This window comes from Athene noctua, unplaced genomic scaffold, assembly GCF_965140245.1.
Source record: "Athene noctua unplaced genomic scaffold, bAthNoc1.hap1.1 HAP1_HAP1_scaffold_36, whole genome shotgun sequence".
Taxonomy (NCBI): Eukaryota; Metazoa; Chordata; class Aves; order Strigiformes; family Strigidae; genus Athene; species Athene noctua.
Window position 1 is genome coordinate 547,642 of NW_027437538.1, and position 16,744 is coordinate 564,385.

Consider the following 16,744-nt stretch of genomic DNA (forward strand, 5'->3'; position numbering starts at 1 on the left):
TTGGGGTCAGCAACAAAGGCCAACGATGGCAAACAAAAGCCAAAAAAGTCCAACGATGGTCAACAAAAGCCAACGATGGTCAACAAAAGCCAACAAAGGCCAATGACATTCAACAAAGACCAACGATGTCCAACGATGGCCAACAAAGGCCATGGATGGCCAAAAAAACCCAACAATGTCCAATAAAGGCCAAAGATGGACAATAACGACCAATGATGGCCAACAAAGTCCAGCAATGGCTAATGATTGCCAGCAAAGGCCAAGTAAGGCCAGGAATGGCCAACAAAGGCCAACGATTGCCAACAAAGTCCAACGATGGCCAATGAAGACGATGAAAGGCCAGCAATGGCCAACAAGGGCCAACAAAGTTCAACAACGGGCAAAAATGTCCAAAAAAGGCCATCACAGGCCAGCAATGTCAAAGGATGGCCAACAAAGGCCAAAAAAGACCAATCATGGCCAGCAATGGCCAACAATGGACAAAAAAGGTCAACAAAGGCCAACAATTGCCAACAAAGTCCAAAAAACCACCAATGATGGCCAACAATGACCAACAATGGCCAATAAACATAAACAAAGGCCAACAAAGGCCAACAAAGGCCAGCAATGGCCAATGATGGCCAACAAAGTCCACGCTGGATCACGTGGCCCATTACTGGATCATGTTTTCTTACCGTCCCCCGGCACGGCCAAGGCCTTGTCCCCAGAGCTGCTCCCCAGCCAGGCAGCGCCCTTCTCCCGCCACAGCAGGGTGTCCGTCTGTCCCAGGTGCAAGACGTCACCTTTGTCCTTCTTCTGTCTCATGAGGTTCCTCACAGGACGGTCCCGTTGCCTGGCAGGGTTCATCTGAACGGCGCCCCCAGGGCTCAGGAATTGTCGTCTCTAGTGTCAGTGACAAGCACGGCCACAGCTGCCCCCTCTGGGTCATGGGTGCACCCAGAAGGGTCCCCTGTGCTGCCACAACGCCCCAGTATGTCCCAGTGACCTCCAGGTGTTCCCTCCACCACAGCTCTCTCAGCCTCCAACGGGTGTTTTACCCATCTCGTTGCCACCCCAGCCCGGCTGTAACGGCCTAATTTAGGTACGAGAATATTGAGGGAGACCGTGTCCAGTGGTCTTGTTGACTTGGAGTCAGGTGACCCCCACCGTTCTCCTCCCACCTACCAAGGCGGCCACTTCCCCATGAAGGCAATCAGGTTGGGGAGCCATGATGTCCCCTTGGGGGGTCTGTTTGGGCACTGTCTGTTCTTCTGGGTGCCCGGGAATGTCACCCGAGAGGGCTCATTGGAAGGGCCACTCCTCACCTCGTGCACCCAGTGGGTGCTGGGGGGCAATTCTGGCCTCTTTCAAATGTGGGTGCGACGTTGGCTTGTCCTCACCCACCAGAGACCTCCCCCAACCCCGTGATTTTTAAAAGGGAATATTTAAAAAAAAAAAAATTTAAAAAAATTGCTCTTCCCCTGTAACTTCATTGTCACTTCTGGGCAACGCTGTGTCAAATCAAGCTTTCATTTCTTTTCACCTGTCCCAATAGAACGAACCATTCCCGAAGACACATTTTCACAATGCGAAATAACTAGGGAAAAAAAAAAAAAAAAAAAAAAGGGGCTTTCCCCACAATTCTTTTGTTTTCTTTCTCATCCTTTCAGTACTTTCGGATTCCTCTCAGCTCACGAGCTGCTGCTTTGAACTTCAGGTGGTTAAAATCTTGCCTCTCTCTCAGCAGACTAATTGTCCCCTTGGCCAACTCCTCCAGTATGTTTATCTCTACCTTTTTCTTTCTACCAACCTAAAATATTTCTCATAACGTTACCCCTTGTCAAAAGGCAACCTCATGGGGGACATCTTGTCCTTGACTTATGGGAGAGAATGAACCTTGATGATGTTTGACTTTTCCTTGCCTGCAAACAGCAGAAATCCTTCTGCGCCCGTGTGCAGGCGGTTCTCCAAGGACAACAGGGGGGAGATTGTGCAAAGGAGCTGTAACCTCCCGCTGCAGAGATCAGAGGAGAAATCTGATGTAAGGAGAGATGATGCGAGTCCCAGGCGGCTGAGGAGAGAAATGCTGGGACTGGGGGGTGAGGACAAAGGTTGTCCGGACTGTGTTGGACCCCAAGGGACTGTCCAGGAGATCTCCCGAGGAGATGCTCTGCATCGATGTCAGTCAGAGAGTGCTGCTATCGCCTCTTCTCTAAAGTGTAAATTAAATAATGTGCTCTTTAAAATACAGATTGATTTGTATTAGGGGCACTTTGAAATCTTCCTCCTTAACTACACCAGGAAATGACTCCAATTAGCTGCACAAGTCCTGAAGACTTGAAGAAATCTAAAGGAAGAGAACGAGCTCGTTAGGGCTTTGTGTATTTTAATGAGCCCCGTGGTGTATTTGGCCCCATGTCCATGATGCTCAGGCCCTGAGAGGAGACTGAGCAAAGGACTCACAAGTCCAAGTCAGCAGCAAAGCTCCCCGTGCCCTGAAGCCCTGATTGGCCCCACGGAGGGCCAGGACTGACAAAGCCTCTGCAGGGACTCGTTAGAGCAGAGAATTGGAGGCTGTGATTGCAGGCAGGCAAAGGCCCCGTGCAGGGCTGTCCTGCTGTGAAACCCTTGGGTTGGTGATGGAGCACAAAGGCCAAGCCCTGACCCTCAGGCCCTGGGAAGGAGATGCTGCCCCTCGTGTGTGGCTCAGGGCTCTTCCTGGGGGCAGGGGCTGTGAGGGGGAGCAATGCCGAGTGTAGGAAACTGCACAACCCCTCCTGGCCTCTCCAGGAAGGGGCGAGGAGGAAAACACAGTCCAGAGCCTCAACATCAGGTTCATCCCGGTAGCCCCCCATGGCAGGGCAACTGCCATGACCAAGGGGGCCAAGAGCTCTGTCTCGTGTGGCCTTTCAGCCCTGGCAGAGCCCTCAGCCATCTCTGCTGCAGGTTTGCTTCTGCTGGGCCCTTCAGGCGCCTTTTTCCCTCCAGGCTGGTGACATCCATCTCCCTTTCCTCCCTCGCTCTCCTCCCGGCATTCCCACCCCTTCACTGATGTCTCTCCACACTCACTGCCTGTTCCTTGAAACACAGAGCCACAGGCTGACCCACACTCCCTCTGGGCTACCTCTTACACCACAATACCACCTCCTGATTGAGATTTCTTTTCCCTCAACTCCCATCTGAACCTCCCAGTCTGCACTTTGTTGAGGTTTCCTTCTCTTCCCACTACCAAGAAAAGCTCCGTTATCTCAGAAACTCTCCTTCCAGCAGGTGCAGGCGACTGCTGTAGTGCCCGGAGCCTCCACCTCACCAGGCTCAAGCAGCCCCGGTCCTTCAGCCTCTCCACAAAGGCCCCAAAGCCCACCCTGGCACATCTCCTTTGGAGCTTCTGCCTTTCCTCTCCATTCCTCCAGGACAGGGAGCCTCTCCCCCAGTCACACCAGTCTAGAGGTGGCCTCCCCAGCGCTGAGTCAAGGGGATGATAACGCCCTGGTTTGGTTTGCAGCCTAAGAGAAGGCTCTGGGGGTTCTCACTGACAAGCAGCTGAACAGGAGCCAGCAGTGTGCCCGGGGGGCCAAGAAAGCCAACGGCATCCTGGCTTGTGTCAGCACTAGTGTGACCAGCAGGAGCAGGGAGGTGACAGTCCCCCTGTGCTCTGCCCTGGGGAGGCCACACCTGGAGGGTTGTGTCCAGGTTTGGGCACCTCAATCCCAGAGAGATCTGGAGGGGCTGGAGCGAGGGCAGAGGAGGGCAACGAGGCTGGGGAAGGCCTGGAGAATCAATCCTGTGAGGAGCCAGGGAAGGAGCTGGGAGTGTTCAGTGTGAGGAGGAGGAGGCTGAGGGGAGCCCTCATCCCTCTCTGCAGCTCCTGACAGGACAGTGCAGAGTGCGGGGGCTGGGCTCTGCTCCCAGGGGATCAGGGACAGGACAAGAGGGAACGGCTGGAAACTGCCACAGGGGAGGGTCAGGCTGGGCAGGAGGAGAAAATTTTTCCCAGAAAGTGTGGTCAGAGGGTGGAACAGGCTGCCCAGGGAGGGGGGGGGAGTCCCCATCCCTGGATGAGTTTAAGGGTGGTTTAGATGAGACCTTGAGGGATACAGTGTAGGGGAGAACTTGTAGAGTCAGGCTGATGGTTGGACTCGATGATCCCAAGGGGCTTTTCCAACCTCAGTGATTCTGTGATTCTGTGAATAACAGAGGTTCCTCCAGATTCAGAACGCAGGTGAGCCTCTTCCACCTGCCTCAGCCCCTCCCCTCCCAGAGGATGTAATTCCTGTTGGGTGGGTTCCCTGATGCGCTGGATGACCTCACCACGCTGCTGGCCAGCAGGGCTCCTGAGGGCCAGGCAGGCTGCTGCAGCAGAAGCGACCTCCTAACCATCCCCATTGCAGCCAGCTCCCCTTGGCCTGCCTCTGCCCTTCCTCTCTGTCCCTGTCCCGTCTCTGCTGCGATGGGCGGTTTGTGATGAACTCCTTGTCCCCAGATTGCTGGGGCCAGCTGCTGGCCAATCAGGACGCTGTGGCTGTCATGGAGTCACAATCAGCATCACAATTTGTGGCGCCTTTGCCCGTCTCTCCCCATGCACTCCCTTGACCCCTCATGGCTGCTGGACCCCACGTTCAACAGCCACACCCAGCCCTTCGCTGGCCTTTCCCTCTCCCTGCCCCACGCCTGGGCAGAGCCGGGGGGGACGTGTCGCCTTCAGGCTTTGCAGTGCTCATGCAGAATTACTGCCACAAAGTCGGTGCTGGGATCAGACTCGGCGCTGTGGAGCAGACCCCAGCAAGACAGAGCAGCGTCCAGCAGGAGATGTGCAGTGGTGGCCGCCACCTTGCTCTGGCCAGGGGGCTTCTGTCCGTGCACTGAAAGGATCTGCTGCTACCAAGATGCACTTGGTGTTTCCAGCTGCCACTGCAGAGCTGCCCCAAACCGATCTGCAGTTGTGGCCGTGGCCTCCCCTCTGTGGGGGCTGGGCTGGGGCTTTCACTCCAGTGTCACCTGCACTGGTCACGGCACAAGGCAGACAGCTCCTACCCAGAGATCTACATCCTGCTGGGGGTTCGGCCAGCGCTCCCTGCCCTTCACTCTGCTCACAGTGTTTGCCTCAGCGCAGGGACCAGCTTGATGAGATTCCCAGGAATATTCTGAGGCACAATCCAATGCTTGTTGCCGTCTGCATCCACAGCATCAGAAATATTCCTTTCCCTTACATTGCAGGTTGACTGATGGGCCTGGTCACATGACTGCCTGGAATTTCCCTTCCTGGAAGGTGACATTTTCCCAGAGTGGGTCAAGGTGATGGGCTCTGTCACGGCCACTTGGAGACACTTCTCCTGGAGTTCTTCAGCCTGAGTTTACCCCAGATGACCCAGGAGTGCTCACGGATGCTCCTGTGCCTGCTAATAGCTGGGCCAAGGTTCTCAGGTTCCCAATGGCCTCTTCAGCTGTGGGTCATCCCCAGGAATCTGCTGGAACTGGTAACATGACCCGTGGTGCCCCCACAGGAACCGGGGCCTTCCCAGTAGAACCTATGGGTCTTGCCCAAGACTTACCCTGAGTTCCCAGGCTGCAGGCAGTGCAGTGCATTTGTTGTCACTTGTGTTAGTGACTCAGCACTGCTGTGGCCCACACAGATGGGTGTGTTACAGGTTGTGTCTCCCCCACGTTGGGCGCCCAAATAGACTGTGATGGTTTGACTTTGGCTAAACGCCAGGTATCCACCAAGTCACTCTATCACTTCCCCCCCTTACACCCTTGTTTTCTCAATAGGGCAAAGAGGGGAAAGGAAATAATATAAACCAATAATTGTGGAAAAAAAGAAAAAAAAGCAGTTTTAATCTAAGCAAAACAAAGCAAAGTTCTGTGCGTGGAAGCAAATCAAACAGATTTATTCTCTACTTCCCATGGACAGGCGCTGTGGGGCCTTCTCAGGATCAGGGCTCCCATACGCGGAGTGGTTGCCTCGGAGGACCAAGGGTGACCCCACCCCCTTCCTCCTTTCTCCCAGCTTTACACTGAGCAGACGTCACATGGTCTGGAATGTCCCTTTGGTCGTTTGGGTCAGCTGTCCTGGCTGTGTCCCCTCCCAAGGTCTTGCCCACCCCGTCCCACTGGGGGAAATGTCGGAAGGAGCCTTGGTGCTGTGTAAGCCCTGCTCAGCAGCAGCCACCACACCAGGGTGCTGCCAACACCCTGCAGCTCCCAGCATAAACCACAGCACCGTGAGGGCTGCTGTAGGGGAAACCAATTCCAGCTCAGCCAGACCCAGTGCAGTCTCCCCATTTTGGAGAAGTAAGGGCGACCTGAATAGTGTTGAGTGAAGGTCTGACAAGGTGGGGCTCAGGACATTGTACACATAACCTGTGTGAGGTGGCTGAGGGACGTGGATTTTTGGCCCAGCGGTGTGGAGGCTCCAGGCACCATAGGAGTAGCCTGAGAGTGACAGAGGGGTGACTTCAGAGATAATGGAGATTGTCTTTGTTGAAAGATACACCATGAGAAAGAACTAATGCATCAAGTGGATCTGGGGAGGAACAGACTGGGCACAGAGCAATGTCCCTGGAAGGGCAGTGCTGTGGTGGAACAGGTCACCCCGAGGGAGACTGGAGCAGCCCCAGGCTTTGTGTGTCAAGGAGCAGGCAGGGAGGACGCAGAGATCTCAGGAAAGGAAGGGAGATGCTCAGGGGAGAGCAGGGTGTGGTAGCTGGGTGGACGTCTCCAGCCGGCAGAGAAAGAGGTGCAGGTGTGGGACACGGTGGGACAGCCTGTGGTGGAGACGACAGAGGGGTGAGCAAAGTCTGAGCATCCTCCAGCAGAGCTGAGCTCTCTCTGCCCTTGGCTCTGGCTGGTGTCTCTGCCACTGGTGGCCATGAGGAAGCCCCTTCCCCTTCCAGCACTGGGTCTCATGGCCTCCCCTTCCCCAGCCGAGAGCCTGGCAGGGGTTGGACCATAGTCCTGCCCTTGGCATTGCCCATCCCCACATCACCCTGCCCCAGGAAGAGCCCTGAGGAACAGCATCTGACTTCCCAGGGGCTGGGGGTCAGGGCGTGGCCCTTTGCTCCATGTAACACACCCAGGTTTGCTCAGAATCTGTTCCACACTGACAGGGCCTTTGTTTCCCTGTCATCTCTGCCGGGAGTTTTCTGCTGTAACCAGCCCCGCAGGAGGTTTGTCAGGAACGGTCCTCACTGGGAGCCATTAACACTCCAAGAAACTTTGCAGTTGGCCTCTGGCTTTGACTTCCTGACTGGCACCTTCATCATCCAATCACTGTCTGAGGTCCATGGACTCAGACCAACCCTCCTCAAGGAGTCATTAAAATGCCTTGGGCTTGCATTCCGCTGTGATGCTGGGCCGGGCTGCTGGGCTGGAGGGAGCTGAGGGCAAGTGGTCAGCGCTGCAGAGAGCCAGCTCTGCCCAGGAGCAGCTCCTCTGCAAAGCGCAGCAGGGCTGAGGGCACTGCCTGCAGGCACCGAGGGCAGAGGAGCCGGGCACAGAGAGGGCAGAGGCAGACGGCACTGGCAGGGTGCTGAGAGCTCACTGCAGGAGAAATCTTCCCAGCCCGTGACACCGTCAGTCTGTGGGTGCGGGGCAGGGCAGCTGCAGGTGGCGGAGGGATGTGGTGAGGCCGGCACAGCCCCAGGAATCTCCCTGGTGTCTGGAGGAGGAGGCCGTGCTCCCGAGCAGGGCTTCCCTGCTGCGCTGCCAGAGGGACAGGCCATGGCTCTGCCTTCTCCCGGGGACGGCTGCAGGGGGTGCAGCCACGGGTGCGGCCGGGGGTGCCCAGGGCTGTCCTTCCGAGCAGGGTCCCTGCACCCCCGGGGCTGTGTGCTGGGGCAGGGACTCTGCCGCCGGCCAGGGTCAGCACTCAGCCTGCCCGGGGAGCTGCCCACGGCGCCGGGGGGAGCAGCTGTGGGGGGCAGGAGAGACCCCGGCAGGACAGGGTCCTGCTGCTGTGGAGAGGGTGCTGCCTGGGGCAGGGCTGCTCACAGCCCCACATCACCCCCAGGACAGTTCCACGGGTACATCATAATGGGAGTGTTAAAGGAGGGATTAGTCAAAACTTAAGGAGTATCTTTTGTTCAGAGAAATCTACCCTAAATTCTCACTTGTTTTTCCAACACATAGAGGTCCCCATGTCCAGTAGAAACAAATTACTAACGGCAGCTCCACCACGAGTTCCTCCTCCTGGCATTCGCAGACAGACGGGAGCTGCAGCTCCTGCACTTCTGGCTCTTCCTGGGCATCTCCCTGGCTGCCCTCCTGGGCAACGGCCTCATCATCACCGCCATCGCCTGTGACCACCGCCTGCACACCCCCATGTACTTCTTCCTCCTCAACCTCTCCCTCCTCGACCTGGGCTCCATCTCCACCACTCTCCCCAAAGCCATGGCCAACTCCCTCTGGCACAACAGGCACATCTCCTACTTGGGGTGTGCTTGCCAAGTACTTTTCTTTCTCTTTTTTATCTCAGGAGAGTTTTCTCTCCTCACCATCATGTCCTACGACCGCTACGTTGCCATCTGCAAACCCCTGCACTACGGGACCCTCCTGGGCAGCAGAGCTTGTGTCCACATGGCAGCAGCTGCCTGGGGCACTGGGTTCCTCAATTCTCTCCTGCACACGGCCAACACATTTTCACTGCCACTGTGCCAGGGCAATGCTGTGGACGAGTTCTTCTGTGAAATCCCCCACATCCTCAAGCTCTCCTGCTCACACTCCTACCTCAGGGAAGTTGGGCTTATCATGGTCAGTGCCTGTTTGGCTTTTGGGTGTTTTGTGTTCATTGTGGTGTCCTATGTGCAGATCTTCAGGGCCGTGCTGAGGATCCCCTCTGAGCAGGGACGGCACAAAGCCTTTTCCACGTGCCTCCCTCACCTGGCCGTGGTCTCCCTCTTTATCAGCACGGCTCTATTTGCCTACCTGAAGCCGCCCTCCATCTCCTCCCCATCCCTGGACCTGGTGGTGTCATTTCTGTACTCGGTCGTGCCTCCAGCAGTGAACCCCCTCATCTACAGCATGAGGAACCAGGAGATCAAGGATTCCCTGAGGAATCTGATAACTAGATGTTATGCTGAAGCAATGAACTGCTTATCTTCTTCATATTAATTACAATATAATTCTGTACAGTTCCAATCTCTGAATTTTCTGGGTTATTTTGTTGGATTTTTCTTTTAATGTTTTTTTCTTCCCCTTTTGAATTCAGTCTGCTTTTCTCACCAACTGGCTGCATGAATGAGGATCCATGATCTCTGTGTGTTGCAACAAAATAAAGGGCCTCCAGCGACTTTTCTTGTTCTGAGATACTTTAAGTTTTTAAGGACCTGCACGTAAAATTCCTGTGTGCAGCGGTGGAGGGGAAGAGAGTCCCAGCATGGCAGCCCTGCCAGGGAGCACTTGGTCCTCTAGAGATGTTCTCTCTTCCCTTCCACACTCTCTTTCTGATCCCTTCGGTTTGGTGTCAGGCCTGAGTGCTCGGGCAGCTTGGTCACACCCCTGCTGTGTGACAGCCCTGTGACCGCAGGCAGGGACAGGCACCGGGCACTTGTGTGACAGAGCCGGCCTCCCGAAGAGCGGTTCCCTCATGAAAGAGGATCTGCTCAGGGCAGTGCCTGAAGGCTGAGCTCTTCTCCCAAACCTGATCTCAAGAACACGCCCAAGGAAGTGGCCCGCAGAGGAAAACCCCAGCGAAGAGGTGAACAGTGTGATTTGCAGGGTGGGGGCTGGCAGCAGTGTCCTCGCACAGCCAGGCCTCCTGGGAGAGACCTGAAGGAGCAGGCTCTGCTCTGTGTCTGTGCTCACTGGACACACTGGGGCAGCTGCCTGTGCTGCTCTGGCTGGGAGAGAGTTCCTTTTCTTGCTGGGAGCTGCTATGGGGCTGGGGTTTGGTTTGTGCCATGAACAGTGCTGGTAACGCAGGGCTGATTTCGTTATTGCTGAGCAGGGCTTACACAGGGTCAGGGACATTCCTGCTCCTCACCCCACCCCACCAGCGAGCAGCTGGGGGTGCACAAGGAGCTGGGAGGGGACACGGCTGGGACAGCTGACCCCGACTGACCAACGGGGTATTTTGTACCTTAGGACATCATGCTCAGTTATATAAAGCTGGGGGAGAAGGACGAACATGGGGACATTCAGAGTCATGGAGTTCGTCTTCCCACGTCACTGTTATGTGTGACGGAGCCCTGATATTCTGGCAGAAGACCTGACTGGCAATGGGAAGTGATTGAATTCCATGTTTTCCTCTGCTTACACGTGTGGCTTTTGCTTTACCTATAAAATAGTCTGTATCTCAACTTGTGAGTTTTCTTACTTTTACCCTTGTGCTTCACTCCCTCATCGCACCCAGGGCAGTGAGTGAGTGGCTGTGTGGGGCTCAGATGCTGGCTGGGGCTAGACCATGACCCTGACCCAGGGAAATCATCACGCTCTAGCCCCTCCCAAACACCATTTCCAGCTCTGGCCTCTCACTTCAGCTCGGAGAGGGTCTTTGTCCCTCCACAGAGGGACACCAAACGAGTAGGTCAGAAGTTCATGTTTGCATTTTATGGAGGAGATGTAAACATGCACATCATGTGTGTGAGGTGAGAGAGCACAACTGCCATCAGCTATTCCTGGGGGTGCTGTGAAGGTGTGTGGCACAAACAGGGTCATGAGGTCACTTCACATTGACAGTAACGTCCCCTGGACAACCCCCTGGCTGCAGCCCTGGGAGGTGTTTCCTTGAACCGAGGTCCCCGAGTCCATTCCTCATGCCGTGGGGCATCTCCCACGAGTGCAGAGCAGGGTGATCAGCACAGGGCTGAGGGGCCTCCCAGCCTCTGGCCGTGGCAGCAGGAGGCCAGAGAGACACGACGACTCCGGCAATGCACTGCCTCTGCGTGTGCAAGGGAAGGACTCGTGTCTCTGAACCCCCTGTGTGTAAGGTGAGGGCATGGGGCCAGCTGAGATGTGGGCACCTGACAGAGCCCGGACACTTGTGTGTGTGACCCAGGAACAACCCCCACTCTCCCAGTGAGACTCATCTCCGCTGCCTTGGACAGGCTCATGGCAAGTGCTCCTGTTGGCTCCGTCACCCTCGCCGGTGATTCTGGGCTGAGCCCTCAGAAGGGCCAGAGCAATCAGAGAGGTTCTGGGGTCCATGGAGAAGGCCGAGGGCAAACCCATCTTCAAGAAGGGCAGGAATGAGAACTGGGAGAATTATAGGGGGAGAGTTATAGGCTTGTCAGCTTCCCTCCATCCCTGGGAAGGTCGTAGGCTACGTCCTCCTTCAGCCGTGTCCAGGTAGCTGAAGGCCAAGGAAGGGATTGCTGACCCACAACAGACCGGGGAAAGCAGGGCGTGTTGTGCACATGGGATTGTGCAAGGCCTGTGACATGGTCTCCCATCGTGTTCTCATAGCCAGGTTGGTGCTGCCTGGGCTGAAGAAGTGGACGTTAGGGTGGGTGGGATGTTGGCTGGGTGATCAACCTTAAATGCCATCAGGGGTACAAAGTCCTGCGTGCAGCCGGTCACTAGCGGCATCCCTCAGTGACCAGCTCCTGGGCCAACACAGTGAACATCTTTCCTGTCCCCCTCTACGATGGGACAGAGCGCATATCAGCTCCTTTGTGGGTGATGCGAAGCTGGAGAGAGGCCTTGAACAACCTCACCTGGTTCAACTTGCCTTCAGCTTGAGAGTTGGACAAGAGGTTTTTCAGGGCTCTCTTCACCCCTGAGTTACTCTTTGATTCTATGGATCTTTCCCTTGACAAGGTTTCTGATGACAGAATAGCCTGAGGGAGAAGAGAAAATATCCATCAACAAAGAGTAACTATGAAATGTGTCAACATAACCACAGCAGTTCCTGTGAAGAATGCTTCTCCACTCAGACCAGTAATAAGAAATATATGTGATAGGTGTTAATAAAGAAGCAGAGTTTGCTCTGGTCAGGTCCTGGGCCATGAGGAGGGGGTGGATGCGCACGGTATTATGAGTCAGTTGTGTCTCAGACAGTCTCAGTCCAGCAGGAAGCGTGTGGCTGTGAAGGGACCGTGAGGTCAGTTCTGTCTCTGGGGTGAGAGGCCAGCAGCAGGTACCCGGCTGGGAAAGTGCCTCTGCCAAAGCCCCCGCAGGCCTCACCCAGGAGAAGGGCTGGGCCGTGGGCTGTCGTGTCCATTCCACCTGAGCACACGTGGGACAGCAGCAGGCCCAGGGCTTGGGCACGTCCCTCCCAGAAGCTGGAAGGCCACAGCGGCCACGTGGTTGAGAAGGTCCTGGTGGGGTTCCTGCTCTCTGGTCAGGGGAAAGGCCACAGGAAGCCTTTGGGTTGGGTTCCCTGCTGGGAGGGCGGTTTCGGAGGCCGTAGAGCTTTCCCTGGAGTGGGCAACATCAGTGAAGGTCGGGAAATGGTGGGGTGGGAGCAAGGCGGGGCAGGGAGATGGGTGCTGCAGCCTGCGGGGAGAGAGGGGCAGGGGTGGGACAGGGCAGAACAGCCCGCGGTGGGATGGCAAAGGGCGCTGGCAAGGCTGGGAGGGGCCCACAGAGCCCAGGTCTTTGTCCCCTCGTGTCACGGGTGAGTGGTGTAGATCACTGAGAGTATCACGGGGAAAGGTGTCTGAAAAAGTGATTTTAATGGGAGTTTGTGAGAGTGTGACTTGATGAAATTTGATGGCAGCTTTCACTCGAGTACTGTCACGTCCCGCTCAGACGAGGGGACAAGTGACTCAGATTCACAAAGCCCAAAAGAGAGGACAATGCATCTTAAATTCCAAACATTAATTAACTCCCCACAATGTGCTAATTGAACACACGATAATTGGCTAAGGATATCGCAAGTTGTGGCGAGCAATACGATCTGCCTGGCATTGCTTAATGGAAAAGGGAAAGAGGGAGACAGAGGGACTGGGGGAATACAGATCACCGGTCTGGGTCCCTGCGCGGATCCCGCCGGCGAGGGTTCCAGGAGGCGGCATCAGTCTCCTTCGCTTCACTGCTCTCTCCAGGGCCCCCCACTTTCTTCCCCCTTCCTTGATTTATACCCACGTTCCCTGGGTCCGTCCCCTAGGCCAACCCACACACCTACGTACCCCATTTTTGGGGAGGGGTCATGTGTTCCATGGGATGATGTAATTAGCATGGTCATGTCAGCCCTCATTAGCATAGTGAGGGTGTTAACTTTAATATGCATTTCGTGGATAATGAAGCAAAGGTCACTCCCCGGACACATGGCCCTTGCCATGTGCCCAGGTGCCCCAGAGCAGGGCCGTCCTGTCTCCACAGGGCTCCCTCCCCCAGCTGCACCTGGTGTGATTGGGGCAGCCTCATCACCCTCGACCTCCACAACATCCACCCGGGGACTCGCTTTTGTCTTAGGAGTGTTTGAGGCATTTCTTCCATCAGCCCCAACTTTTGCTTTCTCGGGCTGTTTGTTAGTTTCTCGCAGGCCTGGTTTCTCACCCCTCACAGAACCCAATCCCAAACGCCCCTGCACTGCTCAGGATGGGGGAGAGGGGCCTGGAGTGAGGGAGTGAAGCTGAGCCTGGGGAGGGAGGAGGAAAGGTGTTGTTTAATGTTTGTTTGTGGGGTTTTTTATTATTATTATTAGGACCTGATTTCATAATTAAATATCTGTTTCAATTGACAATAAATTCAGTTGTTTTCTTCCGAGTCATGACTTGCCCACATTGGGAACGGGGAAGAGATTTTCCTGTCCTTGTCCCCACCCAGCAGCTTTCTCACCCCCATTCTTCCTATTTTCTCCCCCATCCCGCTGGGGTGGGAGAGGCCGTGAGCGAGCAGCTGGGTGGCAGTTGGGTGATCAGCCACGGGTAACCCACCACAGCAAGAAGATGCCTCGGCTGGTGGGTGAGGGGAGAGCAGGGAAGGGGTTTCACCTCCGCAGTAACAATTCTTGTCACGCTGCATCCCGTCACAGCCCGATAGGCGTGAGGGAGGGGGGCTGGAAACAGGGTGAATGGCCGGATCCAGAAGGCCGTGGCCAAGAGCACAAAGTGCCCGTGGGAGCAGGGCACCAGTGGTGACCCCCAGGGGCCAGTCCTGAGTCCAGTCCTGTTTAACTGGTGGGTTTGCCGATGGCAATGGGAAGGGATGGGATGCAGATGGGAAGCTCGAGGGAGCTCGTGACTTCAGGCTGTGACTCTGGGAGTGACTATGGACAGAGTCTGGGGCAGGGGGGGCTGTGGGGGTTCTTGGGGTCTCTGCTTGACAATAAATGTGTTTTCTTTTGGTCTAAGCCCATCTCCACTGTGGAAAGTGGCCTTCAGAAGTGGTAAAATGGACTTAATATGCAGCAGAGGAGTGTATTTTATTTTTGATTGAAGCATGCCTTCTGCTGATTTAGCTTTCTGGTAATTAAACATCCTTCTGTGTCTGCGTGCAGCTGTGTGCAAGTACCAAGTACAGCAGGTGGGAGTTGGTGGGAAAGGTCTGAAAGATGCAGCTTCAGACTGTCATGGAGAAAGCTCAGCTTTGAACAAAGGTGCTGTAATTCCAAGGGGGCTGATGAGAGAAATGTGGGGTTGGAGGCAGGGACAAAGATTGCCCCCAGAGTGTCTGACATGGAGGGTCTTGGCTTCCCTCCATGTTCAGCCTCTATCAGCAGATGCTCAGGACCAATATCCAGTGGAGTTTGATGACGTCACTTAATGAGTGAGCAGAAATACAATGAGGAGTGTAAAGAGAAGAAATTGTTTCTTATTGCCATGTAGGACTGAAAGCTTTTCCCTTTGCCTGCACGGCTGAAACCTCTCACATTCCCCCCGTCAGAAGGGAGGAATGAAGTTCTGCCAGAGACTTGGCTTGTCAGGGGGATTTGCGTGTTCATGAGCCCTCTGGTGCCAAGTTCCTGAACTGCAGGTGCAGCAGAGGGGTTGGAGTGGCCTCTAGAGAAGGGCAAGTCAGCAGCAAAGCTCCAAGGCTGTGAGGGTGTCAGTGATGCCCAGCGAGGGCCATCACTGGAGAGGCCGGGCAGGGAATGAGGAGACAAGGTTCCTGTCCCTGGGGCTGGGGAAGCAGGAAGGCAGAGGCTCTGCTCACAGGCTGCCAATCCAATGTTGAGGGGCCCTGAAAGGCCTTGATGGGTTTCATCCCCAGGAGGGTCCAGCCCTGAGCCCATCCCCTGGGAACGGGGATCCTTTCCCTCCTGGGATGCTCAGGGCTCTTCCTGGGGCAGGGAGAGGCAGGGGGTGATGCCGAGGCAGGACAGCGGTCGGATCCCCCCAGGCTCTGTGGAGGGTGGCGAGGAGGCAGCAAAGTGCTGTGCCTGTAGGAACTGGTGTCCTCTCAGGGTCCTCAGGGGAAGCGACAGCAGCCATAGTCGAGAGGACAAGGATTTCAGTTCTGTTGGGGGGTGCCAGCCTCAGCCAAGGGCCCATCCCCACCACAGGCTGTCCCACACTTTCCTCTGCCTCTGCCTGTTTCTCTGCAGATTTTCACCCCACCCCTGCTGCCCCACCTCACTCTGACCCCAGGCTGTCCCAGCACTTACTGATGACTCTCTGTCCTCACTGTCTTCAAACACAAAACTGTCATTGTCTGTGCTCTGACAAGGGCTGTGAGATCCCCAGAACCTGTGCAGCTCCTTCCATAGGCCTGATAATGCTCCTCAGGAGCCTAAAGATGTCCCAGCCCCCAGCCTCCCTTGGATCCTCTATTTATCCCCATGTCCCAGCACTGAACTGCACAGCCTCCTGCTTCTGCTGCCTCCAGATCAAAACTCAACCTATTTCCCCTCAATGTGATGCTCTCACACCCCCTGATAATTCCCATATTCTTCCTGTCTTTTACTCACTCCCCCCCACTCTCTCCCTGCACTCTCAGTGTCCCACAAACCCTTCTGCTTCCCCTGCAGCACTGTGACCTTAGTGCAGGAGGTTTCTCCATCCTCCAGGTTCATGGATGTTTCTTGAGGACCATCCATGTGTGGAGTGAAGGAAGAAATGAGAGGTGTCTCAGCCTCCCCATCAGCCCCAGGGCTGAGGCCAGCCATGGCATGAGGAGATGGAGGCCAGTGTCTCCCTGTGTCCCTGCTCCTGTCTCAAGGCATCCTTATTGTCCACTCCCAGCAAGCCCCTCTGTGCCAGGCCCCTCCCAGAAAAAGTCTCCTCAGGGTCTTCTCCAGCTTCCCCTGCCGTAGAGAAAATTCCTCGAGCTGCTGCATTAGAAATAAATTTATCCTGATGGTTTATTTCCCCTGGCAACACAGTGCTGATCCTCTGCTTTTCTTGGGGAATGTTCCAGCCCCTATAAATCTTTTCTGCAGTGAGATATTTCCATGCTGACCTGACCTGTCACTCCTACACCCTGTCCCGATGCTTTCACAGGACTCGTGGTGCTGCTCTGCAGAGCGAGTGGGCTGTGGGCCTGAAATCCATGCGGTGACAGTCCCAGGCACATCCCTGGGATCATTCTCCATCTCCGGGGTGACTGGGTACCCATAGGGGAAGACGATTCCTTTAACATATCGTGCCATGCCCTTCTCCCATGGAGAATACAAGCACAGCAGCACGGCTTTGTGGGGACAATTTCTTCAGCCTGACATCAGCTTTGGAAGAAGAGCCCAACCTGCAGACATTGAGGAAATCCCCTTTTATTACAGAGGTGCCACATGGGAGCCCAGCTGTACCATCGTGCCAGACACACGGGAACAGAGCTCTGGGTCAGACAGGCTGGGTCATGCCTCTGGGGAAGTGGAGTGGGTGCAGACAAGGACAAACATGGTTATCAGAGTAATATGCCCAAAGTGCAGGAGGTTCCCTGAATGAAT

General features: G+C 55.4%; 1 protein-coding gene across 1 annotated transcript; it reads left to right on the forward strand.

Moving 5' to 3' along the window:
* The first annotated feature begins 315 nt into the window (after window positions 1-315).
* LOC141974208 (olfactory receptor 14J1-like) lies at window positions 316-9,087 on the forward strand. The gene is made up of 2 exons (XM_074933546.1): window positions 316-379; window positions 8,180-9,087. Exons 1-2 carry the CDS (start codon window positions 316-318, stop codon window positions 9,085-9,087), a joined length of 972 nt encoding a protein of 323 aa, XP_074789647.1.
* The last annotated feature ends 7,657 nt before the right edge of the window (window positions 9,088-16,744 follow it).

Coding starts and splice junctions, on each gene's coding strand:
- LOC141974208 (XM_074933546.1), top strand. CDS start 316: ATGGCCAATGAAGACGATGAAAGGCCAGCAATGGCCAACAAGGGCCAA. Junction 380..8,179: donor CCAACAAAGTTCAACAACGG/GCAAAAATGTCC, acceptor TGGCATTCGCAG/ACAGACGGGAGCTGCAGCTC.